The following is a 26,170-nucleotide window of genomic DNA, read 5'->3' as shown; positions in this document are numbered from 1 at the left end:
ATTTAAAAATGGTGGTGTGTTTAACACCCCCCCGACACACACACCTTTTCATCTCTTCAAGAAGCTGCCAGTTTCCTTCAATAGGATTTGCTTTGCAAGCTGAATAAGTAATTTGCGCAGACAAAAGTTATACAGGGACACATTCTACCCTCAAATAGTATTCTACAGGTCACTGCGGAATCTGGCCCACTGTTTACAGTCCTAGCACAGACTAAGCTTGAAAGGTTCTAGGGAGAAAACTAATTAAAACAACTCCTGGCAAATGCAGTGTTCGAATATTCTGCAGAAACTCCTCTTTGATGATGGAGTTGAGGCAGAAGACAACCTGGCAGGCCATGGTCTGTGGCCTAATTTAACCTCTGATAAGGCACTATCTGCCCTTTGTTAATAACTATCTGTTGGTGCACCTTTTCCCTCCATCCCTCACCCATTGCTGTGATCCAAACGCTGACCTGTGGTGAGAAATCTAGGTGAATAAAGACCTCTAGTAGTATAACACGGTGACTGAGGACAAACCCATGCGAGGAGAGTGGTAACAGTCTTAACACTATTTTACAGAACACAGACATGTTAAGAACTAGCTATCTAGGTTTTATTTATAGTTCCCCTATGCTTGGTGACCCACTGCCTAATCATAATAATGTTTACTTTTAGACAGCACTGCCCATTCCAAATCTCTTTACTACCGCTGGGCCTGATCAGCACCAACTCTCCATTGTCCCACAGGGTCTAAGTCAGTGCTGGGTCTGGCCCCATCTGCAAGCACAGAGATGGATCTGGATTTGGATCCAAACTTTCCCAGAGTTTGTGATGTTTTAGTTCAGGCCCATCACTATGGAAATGAAGATAACAATATTTACCTACCCAAAAGTGGGCATCTTGTTGCTTCATTAGACAATGTCTGCAAAGTGCTTTGATGCTTACAGATAAATTTGAAATATCATTGGTGAGCATCAAAGTTGTAACAGACTAGTTTCTGGACCATGAGGAATAATCATGTGATCTGTACTTGGGTGCCAAGGCACCCACAAAAATCATGCATTTACCTTCTAGGAAAAATACATCAGCTCAGTAATTCTTAGCAAAATATTTCCTACTAACCATTCCATTTCTTCACTTATCTCTTCAAAGTCCAATGCATTTCAATGGGGTTAAAGCGGCAACTCCTATGCCTGTCCTCCCCCACTACCCTTATGGTCGCACACACACAACAACTGACATGGTTAAAAGGCCCTGAGGAGCTAGGCACCCAAATGTAATGGGAGTCAGGAAACGAGCTCCTTTTGGCCTCTTTGAAAACTGCAGCCTATGTCATTACATAATACATCATAATCCACCTAGAATGTAAACTGTTTGGAGCAGGGACCATCTCTTTCTTATATGTTTGTACCGGGTTTGGCATAATGGGGACCTGGCCTCTAGGTACTAACATAATACCTAGAAATAATAATAATGGCTCAGAAAGCACAAAAGAAAATTGATTTTCACTAGATTTAAGAGACTGTGAGGAAACCTAGGAACAGTTAAGTTTTGCTCTATACATTTTAAGTAGATTTACAGATTTGTGTGAAAAAAACCAAACCCAGCAACAGCACAGAGAAGATGCTGTAATTTCCTGGCTTGGGCTCCACTCCCGTCTGCTCAGAGATTGTGCTGAAAGGTTTTTTGGGTCCTACATTCCTCTTGTTCAAAAGGGAGAATTGGGGTTGACACTATGTGATGATGACTTGTAGAAAATGTTCTGACACAATATTAAGGGAATCCCCTTCAAAGACTTTTAAAATTTAGGTTTCATCCCCAGACCAGTGCCCAAATATCAGGCAAGTTGCTTGGTGGCACCATGTTCTCAGTAACCTGGAGCTGCCAAGTGAAGAGGGGAGTCGAAAGGTATCTGAGGAAATGATTATGCTTAAGAAAGTGAGGCTCTCTCTGGTTATGGAACCATTGAAGGAAAATCTTGGATTACCTGGTAAATACCAGAGCTGCTCAAAAGCAAGGAAGAACTTTGTTGGTCGGGTTTGGCTTAGCAGAAGTCAAGCTAGGTTTAGTTCCTTGAATTAACTGGCCATGTGACTCCCTGGTCAGTCTCTTTCAGACCAAGTGGCTCACTCCCTCTCCTCCAGCGCTCTTCAGGGGCACTGGTTAGCCATTCCTCCTCTTATCCTGCAGCTTTTGGTACCACACAGAGTGGCTGCTGTGCCCTCCCCCCACTTTCTGGAAAGGTCTTTTGGGTGGCAGGAAGATTGCCACACTCCATCCTGCAGTAGCTGAGCAGGTAAACTCCTACTTCCACAGCTGCTATTAGCAAACTGGACTCTGGGGCTGAGAAACTACCCAGAACCCCCTGTGCTAGCACTAGTTAAACTACAGGCCATTCATCTGCCAGGGGCCTGATCCTGCAAGTTGATAAGTGCCCTCAACTCCCAAAGCGTTCAATAGGATTTGAGGGTGCTATGTACTTGAAGGACTGAACCCCAAATGATTCCTCGTTCTTGTGTGAGGGGACAGCAAATGAGAAGCTGAGAATTTTGCTCTATAATTTATTTAATCTTAACCCCCCAGTTTAATCCTTAACACTTTACCGCTCTCTTCCTTTCAAGACTAAATAATTTGAGTTTTGTGATCTCCAATTTTATTGCTATTGCCTGAATCCCCACGGGGTTAGCCCAAAATTAGGCCAGTGTAATTCCATGGACTCTGATGGGCTAACATCATGCCATAAAACTAGGTTATCCTGGGATGAATCCAGCCTCTTGCCTTTAGAATTTTTCCTATTTATACACTGTCGTTTGTCCCACATGACAGAGCACGGCTATGTGTCATGCGTTCCTGGTCTCCCCTAGTAAAACTTATGAAGTAGAACGGTAAACCACAATTGATGTGTCTGATAATGTAAGTGAGCAGGAATGGCCATTAACTACAGGAAACATTCATATTTGGGAAGAAAGAAAATCACGTATCTTATATGACACAAGTAGAAAACTTTAAATCAGTCTCCCATCAAAGAAAACTGAGTGCCGTCACATGCTGACCTTTACAAAGACAACAAGGGAGCTGGACATGCTCACACAGCTCAGAGCCACTGGAAGTCAATACACATGGGCTTTCATTGTATGCTTTATAGGAGAATATTTCAGCCATTTCATTACACTAGTTTCTGCCGTTACTAATTCAGTGGTATGGGATTTTTAGAATTGATGCAAAATGCCTGTTTGTGGATTTGCTTAGATAATAGACATTATCTGCCGCAGAACATGTTAAGTGTGATGGGATTTTTCATGGAATTTAGTAGAGGTGTGAGAAATACTCCTAACAAATGCTCACCTTGCTAGCTGGGGTGTGACTTTGATGGGTCCTGAGGCCATGGAAACACCCTCCTTTCCTCCTTCAGTTGGGGAGGGGCAGATCACCAAACAGGAGTGGCTGGGGGCGGGGCAGTGCTACATGCACTCTTCCTGGTCTCCCCACCATCCCCACAGTGTGTGTGTATGGCGGAGGTGGAAGATACTGCTCCTTTCTTGTTCTTTCACCCCTTATGCCCCATCCCAGGCTTACGAGAGGTATGGGAAATATTCATTAAAATACAAAACTACTCAAAATTCAAGGGCATCTTTATCACTGTTTGCCTGTTAGGACCTTCTCCTCTTACTCTGAATCCATATCTACTGCCAATAAAGAAAACATAGCCCAAAGAAACACTACGAAGGTGTAATTGTGATTTCTCAAGCCAGTATTTCAAAATACTGGGCAAAACAGTTACTTACTTACTTTATTCAAAACTAAAGACAGACTGTTGCATCTCCCACAGCAGATTTCTATTAGTGCAGAGGTACTAGCTCTGTTGGAAATGAGCAACCATCCAGTATCTGGGATGTATTAGGCTGGACAGCCTCCAATTCAGTGCCAGACCTCTTTGCCATTTTGCTGGTTAACAGAGCACTCTTTGTGCTGAGAACATAAAGTCAAGCCAACTTTTGCACTACTATTGAGGAAAAATGGAGTCCAAAAAAAAGGGGGGGGGGAAGAAGAAAGGAATGGTGAAGGGTAACACTTAAACAGCATGATAGTATGGAAGTTTTTATAGACATCTGTTTCATTTTTATGCGATCATGTTCATATTTTTCACTACTTGAATCATCCAAATATGATCACACTTCTCTCTCCTGGGTTTATCACCTGAAATAATAATAATAAAAAACTGAACAAATGTAGGTTATGTGTATGCATGTAAAATATATAAGTCAGATCCTCAGTTGCTGTAAATCAGTGTAGCTCGATTGTCTTCATATACTAGGTAGCTTGTTAATGTGTACCAGGACCAAATCCTGGTTCCACTGAAATCAGTATGAGTTTTGCCATTGACTTCAACAGAGCTATGCCAATTTACACCAGTTGGGAATGTGGCCCTACATATATTTTACATTCTGGGCCCATAAAATCTTGAGGCTAGTTCTCTACTAGAAGAATTTGGAATGTACATTTCATTGGGAGACAACAAGAGAAAGCAAATCGCAGTAGTGGTTGTGGGCATGGAAACGGCACCTTCTCTCCAAAACTTCCCAAAAGCCACTAAAAAAGATCTAATTTTTAGTGAATATATTTTGTAGTTAATTTTAGTAATATAAAAACATTCTTCAGATTGAATACGTGGTACATATGTGTAGCAAACAGAACATTTTAAAAAATCATTTATATTACTGCTTAGATGCCTCAGTTGATTATTGGAGCATCATTCTGCTGGACATTGTACAAACATACAGAAAATGACATTCTCTGTCCCAAAGAAACAAACTAAATAGATAAGATGGACAAAGGAAGAATTACCCCCTTTACAGAAGAGAGAAGTTGGAGGATGGCTGCAATATAAATATTAAATAATAATAATAGTAATGAGTCATGAGGCCAACTTTTAAAGTGCCTCCAAAATGTGCTCTGAGTTCTTCTTGGCAGACCTGTCTGTGTATTCAAAACCTCCCATTTGTTTGCACAAAACTGGTTGATATTTTTAATGACAAATCTATGGCCTGGAAAGCAATAGTTTTACCTTATATATGGAATTAATACAAATATCTGGGACAACTTTAACATTGATTTCAATAGGATCTGGATTTGGCCCCAATATACATTAATAAGGCAAAAGACACAGGTACACAGTACAATTCATAACCTTTGTGACAGGAGGATCTACGTAACCTATACCTGACAAGGTAATACATTTGCCTTTTCTTTCAGAGAGAAAAATGCAGTATAATCAGAAGCTCCCATCAAATTCTCTTCCAGGCTCCTGATATTTGCAGCCTAATATTTTACTATAACCTGCAATTTGTGAGGCAGCACCACGCACAAGTGCTTTACAGGAATAAATTCCCATCTCACCAATTGTGGTCTGCTATTTTGCCAGCACTCTGGGGGGAGGAGGGGCTTTAATCCTCTAAAAGCACTGTAATATAGGAAGGTCGTTTATCGTAAAAACTTGCTGGAGATCATCTGTAGTACAATCCATCTATTCTCATCACTGCCTTCCATAATGACAGAGTTGAACAAAGGAGGAAGAGAAGAATACATATCTCTACATAAATAAACTGTATCTATTTTGATGCAAGTAGCTCCATTGAGTGAATAACTGTATGATCGCACCGTACGACTGATCACCTAGGCCCACATCCTCAAAGGTATTTAAGTCAAATGGCAATTAAGTACCTAAATACCTCTGCAGATCTGGGCCCTAGAGCCTACACCAAAGTCATTTAAAAACTGTCATTCTGATGCATCTTTACCAGCAGCTTTCAACTTGTCAGAACCCCCAGTGTTTTCTACTCCTGTTTCACACTAAAACTATATGGTAATGTTCGATCCCGCTTTTCAGATGGCTTAAGGATCAGAAGAACTTGCTGTTTGTAAACGCTTTGCATTTATTTTAAACTTCAAAGTAAAAATTCTTCTTCTGATGTTAAAACCTGCAAAAATACCACACAAAAATAAATTCCCAGGCAAGATCAAATCTTTTTTATGATCTCTGGCTTCTGCTGGTGCCATAAACAATGTCAAATTCACAATAATATGGCAGCCAGCAGTAGATTCAGAAATGCCACTTTTAATTAAAACCTTTATTTTCAGGTACTGTTGACAGTTAGTGAGTGCTTCTCGCCAGGTAATCTCCCAGGATATTGCTCTGAACAAAGTGAGGGTAGCTTTTCAAGGAAACAAAACCAAAACTTGCTGCTAGAGTTGTCTATATTTTAGCAATTTTCCAAAAATGAGTCACCCAGGGGACCATATGCCTTGAAAATTGCATACAGCAAGGGCCATTGAAGATCCTTCTCTGGCCTACCCCACATGCTACACGTTGATGTTTATTTAATGTATGACAGCATGCACCGCTTTCATAGCAAGGAACCCCCTCTCCTGGGAAACTGTACAGAATCTCACTACAGGGGATTTATATTTACATTTGGACAATTTATCTGAGAGCAAAGCCATTCTACCCACTTAGATGTACATGTTCATTTCCTGTAATGATAACAGGCAACCCAACAAGTCTTATTAGGAAAAGAAAAAGAGGTGTAGTTTATAATCTCAAGGACTCCTGGTCCCCTTGCTTCACTGTAATGGGGATTGCAATGCAGTAGAGGGTGGGATAATAGTTTATCTGGGCAAGAGTGTTTGGAAATTAGACTTTTAAACTGATTACTTCAGAAAGACAGAGTCCTGATCTTCTAAAAGGCTTATACTGTATTACTCACACTTTGACAGGGAACATGATCTCAAAGCTTGTAGATCTTTAGAGTTAGCTAACCCTGAATGAACCTATTGTTAAATTTGCTTTAGTGCACAGAAAGCATAAGATCGATTCCTAGTAGCTCATTATTCTGACGTCTGACAAGAACTGCGAGTGGCCGGTTAACAAGGTCTACTGACATGGAGACCTAGCACACCAGGAGTTTGTCCACCACAGAAACATTCTTCAGAGAGGGGGTGAGAGAGAAAAATCTGATAATTCTAGAGAAGAAGAAAGACTTATGATTGCAATGTTTGATTTATCTTCTGGTTGGGCTGTGATAATAGATCATGTATTTGATAAGGGATATTCCATGATTCCTTTTTGGTTAATGGTAAAGAACTTGTCAGCCAGTAAGCTGCGTATGTATTCATATATAACAAAACAACAAAAGAGAGATGGTATGTAAATGTTCTAGCTTTCTATGCTAGGCTAAGATAGCCCTGAGAAAGGAGGTTGAATGATTTAAGAGGCTTTTCTCATGAATTAAAAAAGGAGACCGGTAAGAGCACTTAGCACCATATTACCACAAAGGTAAAGTACAAAGTCCTGAGTCCCGGTTTCTATTCCCAAGCCACCACTGACCCACTGTGTGGCTGTGGCCCAGTTACTGCTCCATGCCTCAGTTTCTTCATTTGTAAAATGGGAATAACAATACTTCCCTACTTTACAGGGTTGTTTAGATGCTTAGTTCATTAATGCTGTAAGATTCATAGATTTTAAAGGCCAGAAAGGACCGTAACGATCACATAATCTGACCTCCTGCATAAACACAGGTAAGAACATTTCCCCCAGTGATTCCTGCATCACTCCCAGTGACTTCTGGCTAAACTAGTGCATCTCTCTTAGGGTATGTCTACACTACAAGACTATTTCGAATCTACTTAATTCGAATTTGTGGAATCGACCTTATGAAGTCGAATTTGTGTATCCACACTAAATACACTAATTCGACTGTCTGAGTCCACAGTAACGGGGCCAGCGTCGACTTTGGAAGCGGTGCACTGTGGGAAGCTATCCCACAGTTCCCGCAGTCCCCGCTGCCCAGTAGAATGCTGGGTAGAGCCCCCAATGCCTGCTGGGGGAAAAAATGTGTCGAGGGTGGTTTTGGGTAACTGTCATCATTGAACCGTCACTCCCGCCCTCTCTCCTTGAAAGCGCCGGCGGGAAATCTGTTCGTGCCCTTCTCTGGTCGGTTACAGCTCGGACGCCACAGCACTGCGAGCATGGAGCCCGCTGCGATCATCGCTGCACTTATGGCCGTTGTCAACTCCTCGCACCTTATCGTCCACCTCTTCCACAGTCAGCTGCTGAGAAATCGGGCGAGGAGGCTCCGGCAGCGCGGTGAGGACAGGAAGTCACAGAGTGGCGCAGACCTCTCACAAAGCAGGGTACGCCGCGCAGTGGAGATCATGGTGGCAATGGGTCAAGTTCATGGTGTGGAACGGCGATTCTGGGCCCGGGAAACAAGCACGGACTGGTGGGACCGCATAGTGCTGCAGGTCTGGGATGAATCACAGTGGCTGCGAAACTTCAGGATGCGTAAGGGCACTTTCCTTGAACTCTGTGACTTGCTGTCCCCTGCCCTTAAGCGCCAGGACACCCGGATGCGAGCAGCCCTGACTGTGCAGAAGCGAGTGGCCATAGCCCTCTGGAAACTTGCAACGCCAGACAGCTACCGGTCAGTAGCGAACCACTTTGGCGTGGGCAAATCTACCGTAGGGCTTGCTGTGATTCAAGTAGCCCACGCAATCGTTGAGCAACTGTTCTCAAAGGTAGTGACCCTGGGAAACGTCCAGGTCGTCATAGATGGCTTCGCCGCGATGGGATTCCCAAACTGCGGTGGGGCTATAGATGGCACTCACATCCCTATCCTGGGACCGGCCCACCAGGCCAGCGAGTACATTAACCGAAAGGGCTACTTTTCTATGGTGCTGCAAGCACTGGTGGACCATAGGGGACGTTTTACCAACATCTACGTCGGGTGGCCGGGCAAGGTTCATGACGCGCGTGTGTTCAGGAACTCTGGTCTGTTTAAACGCCTCCAGGCAGGTAGTTTCTTCCTGGACCACAAAATAACGGTTGGGGATGTGCAGATGCCTACAGTGATCCTCGGGGACCCAGCCTACCCGCTAATGCCCTGGCTCATGAAGCCCTATACAGGCGCCTTGGACAGTGAGAAGGAACTCTTCAACTACCGGCTGAGCAAGTGTAGAATGGTGGTGGAGTGTGCTTTCGGACGTCTCAAGGGGAGATGGCGGAGCTTACTGACTCGCTCGGACCTCAGCGAAAAAAATATCCCCGTTGTTATTGCTGCTTGCTGTGTGCTCCACAATCTCTGTGAGAGCAAGGGGGAGACCTTTATGGCTGGATGGGAGGTTGAGGCCAATCGCCTGGCTGCTGATTATGCTCAGCCAGACAGCCGTGCCGATAGAAGATCCCAGCGGGAAGCGCTGTGCATCCGGGAGGCTTTGAAAGATAGGTTCCTCGGAGAGCAGGGTAACCTATGACTCTCCAGTTGATTTACAGAGAAGCTGAACCTGAGCCTGTTTCAGTGACTGTTGACTTCGATCTGCGGTTACATACCCCGTTCTCCAGGTTTCCCCCCTTCCAACACACATTTTAAAATAACTTTAATGGAACACTGATTATTAATAAAGTTTTCTTTAATTATGAATTCCTGTTCAAGGGTTGAAACATGGACGCGGACTGTGGTGGGTACAGTGTGCACTGATGTCCAGACTGCTTCTACACTAGAGATATGACAGGCTCCTGCTCCTACAGCGGTCTCTGGGGGGAGGACGGTTGCAGGTGGATGTGCAGGAAGGGGTGGGTTTGCAGGAAGGGGTGAGGGGTGCCGTCTTTGGGACGGAGTTTGGATGCAGGCTCTGGGCTGGGGGTTGGGGCGTAGGAAGGGGTGAGGGGTGTGTGGGAAGGGTGAGTATGTGTCCGTGGATGAGGGCTCTTGCTGGGGCTCAGGGCATCGGAGAGGCTCGTGGCTAGGGTGGAAGGGCATGGTAAGGGCAGCCTGCCTTGCCATTTGTGGATGTCAGGCGCTAGGACCCTGGGGCAGCATACACCTCACAGACTGACCCGGGGCAGCATTCACCTCCCAGAATGACCCTAGTGCCTAGTGACTGCAGTCTGTGTGTCCTGCTGTTGATCCTGCCCCCAAGTCTGTACCCTGGTAATGGAGGCTGTCCTATGCAATTAAAAAACCCCTCCCCCCCTTCACACAAAGTCTTCTGACAAGGAAAACGTGACAGAAACAGTGAATAACAACAAACTACTTTTAATACTCAACTACACAGTGGGGGGATGAAACTTGGATTTGGGACTGGGTGATCCAGGAAGGGAAGCACTTCTCATACTTTAGGGAATGAGAGCTGTTTGGTACATGAGCGCTCTGCTGGGGTGGAGTGACAGTTTTCACGGCCCCTAGCGCCCCTCCTTCTTGTGATTTTTGGTGAGGGGGGGACAGGACTTTGTGGCGGGGGAAGGCGGTTGCAGATACAGTTCAGGGGGGCTCTCTGCGCCTGCCTGCGGTCCTGCAGAACATCTACAAGGCGCCGGAGCGTGTCCGTTTGCTCCCTCATTAGCCCAAGCAGCGTTTGAGTCGCCTGCTGGTCTTCCTGCCGCCACCTGTCCTCCCGTTCGCTGTGTGAGCGCTGGTGCTGACATAGGGTCTCCCTCCACTGTCTCTGCTCGGCCGCCTCGGCTCTGGAGCAAGCCATCAGTTCAGAGAACATGTCGTCCCTAGTCTTTTTCTTTCGCCACCTAATCTGCGCCAGCCTCTGTGAGGGGGATGCCGGGGCAGTTCGTGAAAGAGCCGCAGCTGTGTGATGGGAAAAAGGAAGTGATTTCCTTGAAAAGATACATGTTTGCGAACACTGAACACAGTCTAGTCAGTTTCTGTGAACAAGACCATACAGGGCACCTAGTCTCACGAGCTCTCAGGACAAGTTCGAGATTTCGGAATACGCTTTCATTGGCTGCGGTCTTGCACAGGAGATCGGACAAGCGGGGCGGTACAGCTGAATCCGTGTAGCAGCCAGGCCTGGTAAGCACTACACTATAGGCTGCTTAACAGTTAATGGATAGCTGTGCCCTCCCGCTGAAGGCAATCTGTAAAGCATAAAGTCTGACCCTGTTCCAGCCCCTCGCGGCTGTGTCCGGGAAAGATCACTGTATGCTTTTCCTCTGCGGCCTCCAACACGTGGCTGTTAAACGAAGGTCATTGCTATGCAAAGTAAAAGTCAAGCATTCACAATAGTAACAGTACACTAATTGCCCTAATTAGATGCAGCAGTCGCCGAACGAGATTACCCTGAGGCGGGTCACTCGGAGAGAGAGAGAGAGGATGCTGCTAGAATCCCTGCACAGACCAGGACCGTACGCTGCAATGCTGGTGGAGGCAATGATTCCGCTGTACATTAGGATGGCCTGGCGCGGAAGAGTGTGCTTCCACAGAGCACCAAATAAGGCACCTCTCCCCAGGAACCTCCTGCGGAGACTTTTCGAGCTGTTCTCCGAGAGCTTCGTGGAAGTGTCCCAGGAGGATTTCTGTTCCATCCCTATATGTGTGGACCTTCTCTTTATATAGTTTTTTAAGGAAAAGTTTTTATATAGTTTTTACATATTTTTTATTCCTGTTTTTTAAAAAATAAGTGTTTCCATGTTTATAGCACTTACCGACTGATCCTTCCCCTGATTCTGAGTCCGGGTTAACGGCCGGGGAGGGTTGGTAGGGGATCTCTGTGAGGGTGATGAAGAGATCCTGGCTGTCGGGGAAAGCGGTATTGTAAGCGCTGTCGCCTGCGTCGTCCTCCACAAACCCTTCCTCATCTTCCCCATCGGCGAACATCGCCGAGGAACTGCCCCTCGACACTATCCCATACTCAGAGTCCACGGTCACTGGTGGGGCAGTGGTGGCAGACCCACCTAGAATGGCATGCAGTGCCTCGTAGAAGCGACAGGTCTGGGGCTGTGCTCCGGAGCGTCCGTTTGCCGCTCTGACTTTTTGGTAGCCTTGTCTCAGGTCCTTGATTTTCACGCGGCACTGCGTTGTATCCCGGCTGTATCCTCTGAGTGCCATGGCTTTGGAGACCTTCTCGTAGGTCTTTGCATTCCGTTTGTTGGAGCGCAGCTCCGAAAGCACAGACTCATCGCCCCACACAGGATCAGATCCAGGACTTCACGGTCTGTCCATGCTGGGGACCTCTTTCTATTCTGGGATTGCATGGACTCCTCTGCTGGAGAGCTCTGCATCGTTGCAGGTGCTGCTGAGCTCGCCCCGATGTCCAACCAGGACATGAGATTCAAAGTGCCCAGACAGGAAAAGGAATTCAAATTTTCCCGGGTCGTTTCCTGTGTGGCTGGTCAGAGAATCCAAGCTTGGACTGCTGTCCAGAGCGTCAACAGAGTGGTGCACTGTGGGATAGCTCCCGGAGCTAGTAAGTTCGATTTGCATCCACACCTAGCCTAATTCGAGATAGCCATGTCGAATTTAGCGCTACTCCCCTCGTCGGGGTGGAGTACTGAATTCGAACTAAAGAGCCCTCTAGGTCGAATTAAACGGCTTCCTGGTGTGGACGGTTGAGCGGTTAATTCGAATTAACGCTGCTAAATTCGATTTAAAGTCCTAGTGTAGACCAGGCCTTAGAATGACATCCAATCTTGATTTAAAGACTTGATGGATATGACTTCAAGAAACATCCTGTGGCACCTTATAGACTAACAGACGTTTTGCAGCATGAGCTTTCGTGGGTGAATACCCACTTCTTCGGATGCAAAGTGCGAGAAAGGGGTGAACTACTGTTATCTGTAATAATTAGTAATACTACTCCAGCAAAATTATAGTGGTTATAACAAAGCAAGGAACAGAAAAGAATGGTGGTCTCATAAAGTAAAAGGGAATGAAGGATTTGAGTCATGCGGCTCTGAACAAGCTATTAGAGGTTACAGAAAGTTGTAGTGACCCCTTGCAGCCTTACCTGTGTTCCCAAGGTGATCATAGAAATGTCTATCCAGCAAAGACTCCTCAGGGTGAGCACTGCCTACCTGGTTTTGAATGCCTCATATGGCTCCGTTTGAAGTTAATAGAAGTTTTACTGTTGACTTCAGTGGAGGCGATAAAGATAATGCCCAAATAAATCTGTCAGTCTATAAGGTGCCACCAGACTCCTTGTTGTTAATGTCCACGGTATGATCTTGACTCAGTGCTGTGAGCAGATGCTGAACTTATTCTTATGGATTAATTTTGTCTGCCTAGCTTCAGATGTCATCAATCTCCACTGTGCACAGGAGCTCATTAGACTTAACAGAGATCTACAGGATCCCTGGTTTATTTGTGATGTGAAATAATGAAAGTCTTTTGGTCAGGAGATATAAAAACCTTCAAGTATATGAGAGACAAGGTAAGTGAGGTAATATCTTTTATTGGACCAGCTTCAGCTGGTGCAAGACAAAGTGTTGGAGCTTACACAGAGCTCAGCTCTGAGCAGTTTATGGAGATCAGTACATAGTTTTCCTCTTCAATGCTCTTTGTACTCTGCAGTCAGTCAATGCACTTAATACAATGCTAAAAATCAGGTAAGGTTTTAATCTCAAAAAATAATTTTTAAAAAACTAAGATGATTGAAAATGGGGAATTCTGAATCAACAAGCAGATACATCAAAGAACATTTCCCATTTTCAGTTTTAACATATTTTCCCCCTGCTCTACTTTTTCCCTTAAGTTTTAATTTTAGACGTTGGCATTTGGTAGTAAATCACACTGATAAACCTTTGCCAGATACTAATGATTTTGTTTTTCCAGGAGATGCTCTTGTTAAATTTTTTTAAATCCCTTATTTTTCTCTGATCCCTTTTTACACTAAGAACTCCGTTCTTTTCTTGTTGCACGGCTAACTTTCATGTGTTTTATGACTACTTCTTGAACCTTTCATCCAGTATGGCATTCTATATGGCATTTCCAAGAGTAGCTGCCACTACACACAAATATGTTACAATTGGTTCAACTCAATACTTTACCACCACCACCATCACCAGTCAGCTTCATTTCTGGACTATTCAACAAAGACATTTTTGGAATAATTAACACAGCTTTTATCCTCCTTAGGTGATGACTAGAACCAGTTTCAAGAGAGAAGAGAGCAGCCTGGTTGTCATCCTGTAGTGGGCAAGTGTTTTTAATATGTAGGTAATGAACAAGACTTTATGCCCAGAACAATGTATTAGTAAACATGTTATTACAGAGGTGTTCATAGTAACCATAAAAGTTAATTTGCTACGTACATTTTCATCCATTAGCTTCCCAACTGGTTCAACAGGTTTTATAGCATCATCATTATCTGATCAAACTGTTGCATAAACTCCAGTTCATTTGAATTCAATTATGTTAAAATACACACAATTTATATACAATAGAACCTCAGAGTTACGAACACCAGAGTAATAAACTGATCAGTCAACCACACACCTCATTTGGAACCAGAAACACACAATCAGAGAGCAGCAGAGACAAAAAAAAAAATGTCCAGTGCTGTGTTAAATGTAAACTACTAAAAAAAAATAAAGGGAAAGCAGTATTTTCTTCTGCATAGTAAAGTTTCAAAGCTGCATTAAGTCAATGTTCCATTGTAAACTTTTGAAAGAACAACCGTAACGTTTTGTTCAGAGTTATGAACATTTCAGAGTTACGAACAACCTCCGTTCCTGAGGTGTTCATAAGTTTGAGGTTCTACTGTAGTGATGAAAAATAGATTTCATTAAATTCTTTTACCTATTTCTCATAATACAATCTGAAATATCTATTTGTCTTCTAAAATATTACCAGACAGGACCAGTGTGAAATGGATCTCTGGTGGTCAGTTATTTCTTTGCTTTGATTAGTCCACAATATTTAAACTTAAACCCCAACTGCATGGGCAGATCAAGGCTCAAGAACTCAATCCAACTCCCATTGTACTCAATGGTAAAACTTCCACTGACTTCAGTGGGTGCTGGATAAAGGTCCTGACTCTTTACACATTTATGTTCCTTCTTTATGTGCTGATGGCTTTCACAGCTTCCATTTTAATATTCTTGACTTTGGTTTTCTCTGGTAAAACCCTCAAGAGTTTGAAAGCAGGTGGGAGAGTCTGGCCCAAGAATGGGGGCATGGTCACTTCATGGACCATAATCACATACTGGCCTGGAAAAGATAAGGGAAAGTTGGGAATTAAACATTTTAAATGAAGAAGAAGAAGAAGAAGAAGAAAAAGCACAGGGAACAATGATAGAATTGTCCTTGTATCTACATTCCTCCATTATCACATTAATTCTCACATATGAAAAGTAGTGTACAATGTCCATGAAAAACAGAAAGCAAAAATGAATATTTTTGATTGTTTTCTATTCTTGTTAAAGCATAAATATATAAAAAAGATTTCATCATTTACTGGCAAGTATGACAATCTGTGCTGCCATTTCACAGTACTGCAGATTAGCATATACAATAATCTCCCAAAACAATACACAGTTAAAATAGCAAAAAAACCCAAAACACCACCACAACAAATGTAATTTAGATGACGATTTATGATCATATATAATTTATAATAATAATATGATTTACAATAATACTTTATATTTTTATAGGATCTCAAAGAGTATAACAGACTATGACTCTGGTCCTGCAAGCACTTGTGCACATGCTGTCTTTGTGCACATGACTAGTGTCATTGGTTTCAATGGTTTCACATGTGTAAAGCTGAAACAGGACCTAAATACATCTAGCCCAACTGAAAAGCAGCCACCTCTGGGCAAGAGTGTGCCAGAAACATGGAGAACCTACCCACAGCACAAAGCAAAATGGGAGAGGAAGAGGGGAAATTTTGACCCAGGACACAGGGGCAGACCTTGCCTCTTATGAAAAGCTCCTTAGGCTCTCTAATGTCTACAAAGAGTGAACAAAACCTATGGCTGAAAGTTTCCTTAAAGAGACTAACACAAAGTAACTGCATAGAAGTCAATTTATCCATCTCCGAAGAATGAAAGGTTGAGTTGACCCTGTAATCAACAAGTATGATGTCTTTTGTGAACTATGAAAAGCAGTACCTGGAAATCCATGAAAATCAAATTAGATGTTATGTACTGAAAATAATTTAAAATGAGTATTGCTTTCTACAGACTGTGGGACTATAATGGTGACACATTTGGGAAACAAATGTTTGTCAGCTACTATACATGTTGCTTGGCAGCTGGGAAGGCAAGGGACTCTCTATATACAGATTAATCAGGGTCTGACCTTACAGTCCTTTCACATGCAAATCTCCCACTGACTTCAATGGAGATCCACATATGAAGCAAAACAATACAGAATTTTCAGGGCCAGTTATAAGCAGCAACTTCTGTGATGTGGAAACTGGATTATGGCCACCAAACTCATTTCACACAGGCCACTATCAACCTGGGCTGGATTCCAAGTGACAATTTATAGGTGGCAGGTGCTATATCCTGTTACTAAGCCTCTGGGCCATGAAGTTGTGGTAAGTGAAAGTTTTTAAAGCACGGTATTTGCACAAGCAAACACACCCAGGATATCCAGGTTACGGCCTAAAGAATGTCATATTCTGACTGACACTAAAGGCCCTCTTCTCTTTTCTCATCTGCAATGTGGATCTTCACTTCTAAAGGCACTAGATAGCAAGGTCCACGTAAAGTGTATTTGTCCTGTGTCTTGTTGAAAGTATCTGCTATCTGGTCTATTTCTGCTCTGTTACATTCCTATGCCCAACTAGAGGTTTGATTTTAAACATTTCTGTGCTACTTATAGTATGTGCCTGGAACTAGACTAACAAAGCTGGCAGTTGTTGCTAGTGGTGGCCATGTATTCCAGTGAGGTAGACAGCAGTGCAGTCTGATTGTCTAGCTTTTTCACTTTAAATGCAGTATTTTGGAACTGTAAATAAAAAAGATGAAGTCTTATATTAAATCATTTCTCTAAAACATTAAGAAGGGGATCCATGACTACTTGGGTTCTTAAGAAGTCAAACAATTATTTTTGGATGTTGTAATCTAATATGTCATAGAGTCACTTAGTTAAAAATGAATTTCTTTACCCAGTTACCATGAAGTTTGCCTATAGCTAGGAGAATCAGGGGATGTTGGTACTGCTATCCTTCTCATTTTCTTTACTTCCAGTCCAAAATGTAGACTAACAACACTAGAGGGCCTAGGATGAACTGTTAATAGCTCAGCTCTCTCCACCTCATCCTGCTGCCTCTACAACTACCAGATTCTCAGACACACAAGTCTGATGAGGCTGTACAAGCCACTAAGGACTGTCAGTGTTTGCAAATTACAGTAACAGAATTATCCAGGATTAGTCAATATAATTTAAAATGCACTAAAGGAGGCTTGCCTTTGCTGATACTTTACTGCACAAAAATACACTTTTAGAATGAAATCATGGAAGTGTGGAAAAAAATATACTGATGATAGGAGAAAGGAAGAAGAAATATGATTAAGAGAGTTCAGAACATAATAATATTAGTATTTTAAAATACTATTCTGTACTAACATTTGGGCTGAGTTTGGTGAGTTCTAGAGCTCACTGAAAGTGAAGGCTTGGCACACACTTTGCAGAGATTCTGACCCAGGCCTTCACCTTTCACTCTGCCTATGGCAGCTCCCTTATCCTTGGCTTCACTTTGGAGACTCCAGCATTTGCAAAACATTGCTGCCCACTTTCTCCAATGTATCAATAAGTCTGATCCATATCACCCCTCATCCTTGGACTACTCCCCTGGTTTCCCATTCATTTTAGGATCCAGCTCAACACTGCCTTTCTTTTCAGCATTCTCCATAGATTTTGCTCCAGCCTGCCTTAAAGACTCCACTTCTTTTGCTTCTGCCTCCCCGCTCCAGCGGCTCATCTAGCACAACCCTCCTCTTTGATCCTTAAGACAACCACCCTTCCTTTACTGAGACAGCCTAATTCTGGAGCTCTTGCCATCTAGAACGAACTTCCCATATAAGCCTGTCTTATAGACACAATGGGCCTGATTCTCATTCACACAGTGGGATGCAAAGAGGCCTTAAAGTGGGTTGAAATGTAATGCCAGAGCAGTTTTAAGGGGCCTCAATGTAAATGAGAATCAGGCTCAATCTGTTTTCAAATCTTAACTGAAAACTTCTCTCTTATCCCTTGCCTATATCTCTGAATTTCTCTTCCCTTCTGCTAGTATTTAACTTTGCATTATTTAACTTTTTTACACATTTTGGGAGAGACTTTGCATGAAAAACACCATACAAAATGAAGTGCTGTGCTGTATAATTGGGATTAATAATAGTAATAAAATCGGTGTGTGCGTTTAAAGCAGTCACCAAGGTGCTGTATAAACAGAGGGTAACTGCATCTGCCATTTAAGCAGTTACGTTTTGGCTTAGATAAGAAACACCACAAATAAAAGACTTTCAGGAAAGAAAGTTATTTGCCCCTTTTATTGCCTGCAAAATGCCTGGAGAGTTTCAAAGCAACAGGAACCATTATAAAAGTGAGTGGGAAATAAAATAAAAACGTTTTGTTGCCTTAGAAACAGTCCTATTCTTCTTACTTTTCCTTTGTGACATATTAGCCTTCTGTATGTTTTGGCACCAGAAAACATATTAAAACAAGGCGGGGGGGGGGGCGGGGAGGAGAGGTGTTCTTTTTGCAGAGACTTGGAATTTCTCTGCATATTGAAACTTATATCTGTAGGAATGGGTTACACTGTAAAAAAGGAGCAAGCAAACAGAACTAAGCTTCTTAAATATTCAATTTAATTCTGTGTAGAGCAATTAATCCTGAAAATTTCCTACCATGGGAGAGTGTAAAGACTCCAGGGCTGTTTTCTGGCTGCAGATGCAAGGGGCTCCCATTGATATCAATGGAAGTGGTGTGCTTGGTGCATATCAAAAGCCAGAATATGACTCCAAATGTATTCTTGCAAAATAGAACAAAACCCACTGGGACTGCGGACAATGAATTTTTCTCTGCCCAGCCGAATATTTCTCTAGGATATGAGAGCTGTAAAATAAGTTTAAACTGTTTTTTGGACGAGTAAGTAGACAAAACTTTATCTGTATAACAGATCCATATACCGATTGTGTACACAAAGTAGTAGCATAATGCAATTTATTTAAACTGGTGAGAAAATATCCAGGCACTTGCAAGAAATGGAATTTTGACTGAGATTAGATAATAACTGATTTTATAAATACATGTTAATTTATGATTGCATTGCTCACAATGCAGTTTATGTAGTGTTCTATTTAAACCACACAAGGATTAAAATTGCTTGGTGCTTTATTAAACTGAATGTATTAAAAGAAGGGCATAGTCAACAGACCTAGCATGGAAAGAAAATTGCAATGATAATGATTTTATATTTAGATAGTGACTTTTATAGTAAAGGATCTCAAAGCACTTTACAAACTATTTAAAGGCTATTGGAATCACAACTGATATAAAGCCACTTCTGGTACGAAATACAGAACTGCACAATAATGTAGGGCTGGAAGTGAAGAACACTGCATGAAATTGAAATTACAGGGGGAATTTAGGTAGGCAGGATGTTATTACTGAAGCTGGAATGTGGCCAGGACACCTGGGTTAACACCCTACTCTTGGAAGAAATGCTGTGAGACTCTTACTAATCTATACTAAAGATAAGCAACATTTAAAACCAAAAATGGGCCATTTCAGCACCCGCGCTATAGTTTTAAATGTCCTTTTTAGTACTGCATCTAAGCATGGAAAGAAATATGTAGTCACAACACAAAAAGCTGGGAAAGATAGCTTTTCAACCCAATCCCCAGAAAGAAGTATAAAATACAGCACAGCACCATGTAACAATGTAACGCAGCATTTAAAGTGTATTCTTCTAACACTTAGAGCTGCTGTATGATCCTGCACCAAGTGCACACAAATTTCACATTACCTGGAATGAAATGTCCTTTCACGCATAATGTCAGGATGATTGTAGAAAGTGAGAGGCAGAGCAGTTGAAAGTCTCTACGTAAAGGGAAAAATAGGGGTGATGTCCTGGTAGGGGTCTTCTACTGACCACCAAATCAGGACGAGGAGATGCATGAGGCATTTTTAGAACAAATAACAAATCCAATACACAAGACCTGGTAGCATGGGAGGAATTTAACTACCCAGACATCTGTTGCAAAATTAATATGGCAAAACACAAAATTTTCAATAAGCTCCTGGAATGTATTGGGGACAAACTTTTGTTTCAGAAAGTGGAGGAACTAACCATGGGACCACCACTTTAAACTTGATTCTAACCAACAGGGAGGAATTGAAGGTGGAAGGCAATTTGGATGAAAGTGATCATGAAATGATAGATTTCATGATTCTAAGGAAAGGAAGAAGTGAGAGCAGCAGAATAAGGACAAGGGACTTAAAAAAAAAGACCAACAAACTTAGAGAATGGGTAGCTAAGGTCCCCTGGAAAGAAATACTGCTCCCCGCTGCCAAGTCATGGAACTCAGAGTCAGAGCCCAACATGCAGATATATGGTTACAAGACAAAATACAAAGAAGAAACAAACACAGCAACATGCCCTCTCCATTGCCTTTTAATTCAGTGTGAGATGCAGCTGTAAGGGCCAGCGCCCAACAGCCAAGTCTAACCCACCATATATTCAGGAGCAAATGCACCATCCCCTGATATTTTAGTTGCTTATGCTGCTGGGGCTGAGTCCTTCATAATGCAGATTTCTTATAATTTCCCTTATAGAATAATTCACATTTAACTCCAAAAGGTGAGGCACTTGGGCATTTACATTAATAAAGAGGGTTAAATTGTACCTTGCCCTGCACAGTCATACTGGGAAGCTGGTGAGCACAGGAGACTTATTCCGTATCCTAGTGTAAGCTCATCGGGACCATGCAGAATGCTGCCACAAGCGCTCCTTGACAGACAGAGTGGCTGACTAGAGTGACAGCGGCACTCCAGGGACCTCAGGGGGTGTGGCCAAGTAGGCTGTGCACAGTCAGGCTATACTCTAAGCACTGCTACCTGGTGAGGAGGAAGAGTTCATCTTGCTAGTTTCTGGAGAGCCTATAAGAGCTATAGGTTTACCTATAAGTAAACTCCACTGAACCCCCTCTGAACCATTCTTTCAGTGTCAGGGCAGGCAGTATGACTTAAACCTGTGCTAATTGTTACAGCTCTACCTTCTTCTTCAACATTCTCACTGAAGTAGAAAACAGAATGAGGCCTTTAATATGTTGATGGAAGTTACACACATGAATGTAGTGGAGAAAAGAAACTTGTGTATTCTTTTACCCTTAAAGCAGATGTATGACTTTAGAGGCCAAATTTTCAGCTTGGCTTCAAAGCAGCCACTGCTCATACAAAATTTCAGAGATGCACATGTGTAAAGCAGGAAATTAGGCATATGTAACAATTTGTTTGCTTGCACTATAATATTCAACTACAAGAGGTCCTTGTGTGAACCCTGGTAAATGGAATGCAACCTGCACGCAAGCCTATTTGTGTCTGCAGTTGTAACTGCATTCGTGAATAAACAACTCTTGGTTAGAAAGATCTGTGATTTAATATATCACAATAGCCCCCACTTTTTAAAATAGAGTCATAGGTTCCAAGGTCAGAAGGGACTATTGGGATCTAGTCTGACCTCCAGTATAACAGAGGCCATGGAACCTCCCCTAAAAAATTTCGTTTAGAAAAACATCCCATCTTGATCTAAAAATGGTTAGAGATGGAGAATCCACTATGACCTTTGGTGAATTGTTTCAATTGTTGATTACTCTAATTGGTAAACATTTAGGCCTTATTTCCAGTCTGAATTTGCTAGCTTCAACTTCCAGCCATTGGACTGGCTAGACTTTCTCTGCTAGAGTGAAGAGCCTGTTATTAAATTTGTTTCGCATGTAGGTACTTATAGACTGTAATCAAGTCACCCCTTAACCTCCTCTTGGTTAAGATTGAGCTCCTGGAGTCAATCATTATAAAGGCATATTTTCTTATCCTTTAATCATTCTTTTCTGAACCCTCTCTAATTTATCAACATCCTTCTGGAATTGTAGCCAGTACTGGACATGGTAGCAGGACGATACAAGGGTAAAACAACCTCCTTACTCCTACTCGAGATTCCCGTTTATTCATTCAAGGATCCCATTAGCCCTTTTGACCACAGCGTTGCACTGGGAGCTCATGTTCAGCTGTTTATCCACCACAACCCCCAAATCTTTTTCAGAGTCACTACTTCCCAGGATAGAACCCCCCATCCTGTATATATGGCCTACATTCTTTGTTCCTGGATGTATGAATTTACATTTAGCCATATTCAAATTCATACTGTTTGCTTGCACCCAGTTTACTAAGTGATCCAGATCACTCTGTATCAGTGATCTGTCCTCTTAATCGTTTACAAATCCCCCAATTTTGGGGTCATCTGCAAACTTTATCAATGATGATTTTATGTTTTCTTCCAGGTCATTACTAAAAATGTTAACTAGTGTAGGGCCCAACTAGAAACACAGTGAATCCATGACATTGAGTTTCCCAGTAAAAAATTAGAGATCAGTCTGAAAATTCAGCTCTAAAAGTTATAAAAACTCAGAGTAGACAGACAGAAAGATAGAGTAGGTTCTTATGTGGTCCCCCATTGCATATTATCAGAGTGCCTTCCAAGAATTTAAAATGATCATTCCTATCTACCATCCATTCCTACAAATTAATATGTTAAATGCATTTCTCCAGCCTTATGCATTAATAAAAGTGTGTTCTCTCCAGCTAAGGAGAAGCTGTAAAACTTTAATTTTGACAGTATATCTTTCAAAGTACACAAATATTAAATATTCCCCCAAAATGCAGCAGCTCTGCAGTCAAATAATATGCACCATAGCTTGTCTCTAAAATAATTTTAAAAGATATCACAGAGGCTGTGATAGCCCTTGAAACATTGTACAAATACTAAGTACTAACATTTTACATGTTGAAGAACTGCCCCAATACATTAGAAAAGTTTTTCCAAGTAAGGAACAATCTTTAAATATTTAAAATTACACCTTAAAACATGTTTTGCTGTCCTCTCAGGATCTAGTATAAAGCTGTGATCCCTCAAAGACATGCTTTATTCTATGGCCCCATTGACTTCAATAGGGCTAGTCTCAGTGCATAAAGTTAAGCATGTTCAGAAGCCTTTACAGGCTCATGGCTTAAGACTGCACCAGCACTGCCAGTTGTTTTTTGTTTATTTAAACACAGTTGTGCCTTTAGCAAACATTCCTGCAATAGCCACATTGTTTGAAATCCAGCACTCATTAATTGAAACTAAGAAGCATAACAAAATTTCTGGGGAATTATTAATGTGTGTTGGGCCCCAGCCCCATCATTCTCATATACTAGAATTGTATTGTATAGTATTAGAATTGCATGCTATTTCCATGGGCATAACTGTCAGGACAATGTTATTTTCAAAAACTGGAAAACTGTTCCTGGGTGTGGTATTAATTGTAAATGCATAACTACGGGCACTGGATAGCTAGAATGCATTTTTCCATGGTTAAGGAAGCCCTTAGATCAGTTGTGTTTTCAAATATTCTTTCCATATTTCTATTTGCAAATTTCATTATTTCCCTCTTATTGCTTACATACACACACGATGTTCCTTTTACTCTTTCTCCTCCAAAAAAAATCTGCCCATAAAAGGTCTCAAAAATGTTCTCAGTGCAGAGTCGGAGGAATGAGGCTGCATACTTAGGTGTACCCCAGGCACCAAGGCTGAGGGAAAAGGAATCCTCTACTCCAAGCTATATAACAATGGATCCAAAAGCCCTGCCTGTCTTCATCACTGCTACAGAGTGCAGGAAGTCCAGCAGACCACAGATCCAGAACTTGCAAAATTCTGTGCTAGGTTCTACCATTCGGGACTCACACCAGTGTACCAGTTCCAGACCTGCTATAGCTCTCTGTGACCCTGAGCAAAGAAGAGCAGGTTTTGCCCTATAACAATCTTTAAAGTAATAACAGTTTCTCCACAGACTTTCTCATAAACCTCAGTTTACGTGTACTGAAATCTAACAGCTATGTGATGGGTTGTTAACCCCACACTTGCCTGGAAAGAGTTAATATGGATTGAGAAGGGGGCTAAATAACCTGGCAGACCATAGCTGAGGGAAGTCAGGTGGCTAAGTAATCCCCTGAATGAGTGAGGAAGCCCAGCTGATAAGAAACAAACTGGGCTGGATTTATAAAGGCAGGAAATTGGCGGGGTGGCTCATGGGAAATGGACTGAAGTCACTCCCTGCAAGCAGGGAGGAGGGTTTTGGTCTACAGAGAGAAGTAGTCTGCAGTTGGGAGTACCAGGTGGTAAGGAAAGGGCTCAGGGAAAGGCAGTAAGGTCCAGGATGGAACAGACCTTGACTGCTGGCTAGAGGGTCCCTGAGCTGGAACCCAGAGTAGAGGGCAGGCCGAATTCCCTGGACAGCCACTGAGGGAATGGCACTCTGAGACAGCGAATAGGAAGACTGCCCAGGATTGTTGAAGGAAGACTTTGGTACCCCAGAAGGGGAAAACATGTATAGTGACCTGGCTGGAGGACCAAGTCACAAAGAGGAGGCTGCAGCACCCAGAGTGAGAGGGGGACTGCAGACCAGGAAGAGATGGCATGCAACCGTGCGAGGGGGCATTGACCTTGTGAAGCTACTCCCCAGAACGGCCAGGAGGAGGTGCCATCCTAGCGGTGACTGGAGCACTTTGTCACAAGTTAGGATGAAATGTCAGATTTTACAGACTATATGCAGAACCTTATGGCAAGTGTTACTAAACCAATGGTTAAGGTTAAGATTTTGTCATGGGTATTTTTAGTAAAAGTCAGGAAGAGGTCGCGGGCAATAAACAAAATTAATGGAAGCCTGTGACCAGTCCCTGACTTTTACTAAAAATAGTGTATGGGGATGAGGGGGACTAACAAAGGGGGTGCTGGTGGCTGCTCCAGCCCTGGCAGCTGACTGCCAGCCGCTACTCTAGCTCCGCCACTCTGGCGTGGGCGTGAAGCCAAAGGAGTCATGGAGGTCTGTTAAAGTCACAGAATCTGTGACCTCTGTGTCCAAGTCATATCCTTACCAACGGTTGTCAAATGTTTTAATTCTGTGAAGCCATTTAGAAAAAGATATCCATATGGTATCACTCTACTCAGTGCCCAAATCTCTCATGGCTTGGGTTCTCAAGTTTTTCATTCTGTGGAGTACCAGAAATGATATCCTGCGCTGCAGCTTGAGAAGATGCACATTTTCAACAGCAACGGTCATTAAGCAACTATTTGGAACAACTTACCTAGGGATGTGGTGGATTCTCCATCACGTGAAGTGTTTTTCCTAGCTTAAATAGAAGTTATGGGCTTGATTCAGGAATTACTTGGTGAAATTCTCTGGCTTTTGATATGCAGGTGGTCAGATTCGATAATCATAATGGTCCTTTTTGGCCTTAAAAATCTATGAATTTATGAATCTATGAAAGGCTGTTGTTAGGTTTTGTTGCATACAAATCTTCCCCACCCTTATTTCTCCTCCCATCTGTTCTAAAAAATACAATGACATTTGAAACAGGGAAAAAAATAATACAATATCACATCTCTCTATCTGGAATTTGGTTTCTTTAAAGCACTGCAAAGCAGTACAGTATAAAACACCTTTGCTACTTTTTAAACCCCATCTAAACACAGTGTGGGAAAATACAGCAGGCAGTGTATTCTGTAATATGCAAAATCAGCCCCATTCATTTGAATGGAATTCTATATATGATTTATACATGTTGGTGAGGGGTTTCTTGACAACAATGTCAAGAAAGGCCATTTCTATGTTGTGGAGTGTTTTCTTGACAACAGTGAAGCGCAGAGACCTGAAATAAATATGTATACCCTGGATGTATAAAAAGTATGCATTTGCTATCTTAGCAATTTTTATCCTTGAGATCTCTTTACATTTTACTGTTTATCCTATCTTGGAATGAGGTGATTATTTTTACAATGTGTCAGTTAAGAACATTCTCTGGAATACAGATCTGTCTATAAGGATTAAGCTAGCTGCCTGGCACACCTTTCCTTCTTTAAGGAAGATTTCATACCAGACAAAAACAAGTAGATTTTTTTCTTTTTGCCATGTGATGTAATTGGCCTGATACTCAGACCTGTGGGTTGTCATGCTAAAAGCTTTAAACAGCACAAGAAGCCTATTCTTGAGGTACTGTTAAATGATCCCTGAATAGACTGCACTAAGGGCTTCGTTGGGAGGGGTGCTCTGAGTTGCTTTCAGCTGCAGCTTTCTGAGGAGTAATTAAAATCAGCTCTGGGAAAGTGTTCTGCACAAATCTTAAAATAAAAGATA

General features: G+C 42.4%; 1 protein-coding gene across 1 annotated transcript in view; it reads right to left on the bottom strand.

The window, feature by feature from the left end:
• Positions 1–14,409: 14,409 nt before the first annotated feature.
• The window catches only part of MORN1 (MORN repeat containing 1), a 110,844-nt gene continuing 99,083 nt past the window's right edge, over positions 14,410–26,170 (bottom strand). The window contains exon 14 of the mRNA XM_044996327.1: positions 14,410–14,972. Within this exon, the coding sequence (XP_044852262.1) occupies positions 14,824–14,972 (149 nt within the window). The 3' untranslated portion in view covers positions 14,410–14,823. The remainder of the gene's footprint in view (positions 14,973–26,170) is intronic.

This window comes from Mauremys mutica, chromosome 21, assembly GCF_020497125.1.
Source record: "Mauremys mutica isolate MM-2020 ecotype Southern chromosome 21, ASM2049712v1, whole genome shotgun sequence".
NCBI classification, from domain to species: Eukaryota; Metazoa; Chordata; order Testudines; family Geoemydidae; genus Mauremys; species Mauremys mutica.
This window is presented reverse-complemented; position numbering and strand designations above follow the sequence as displayed.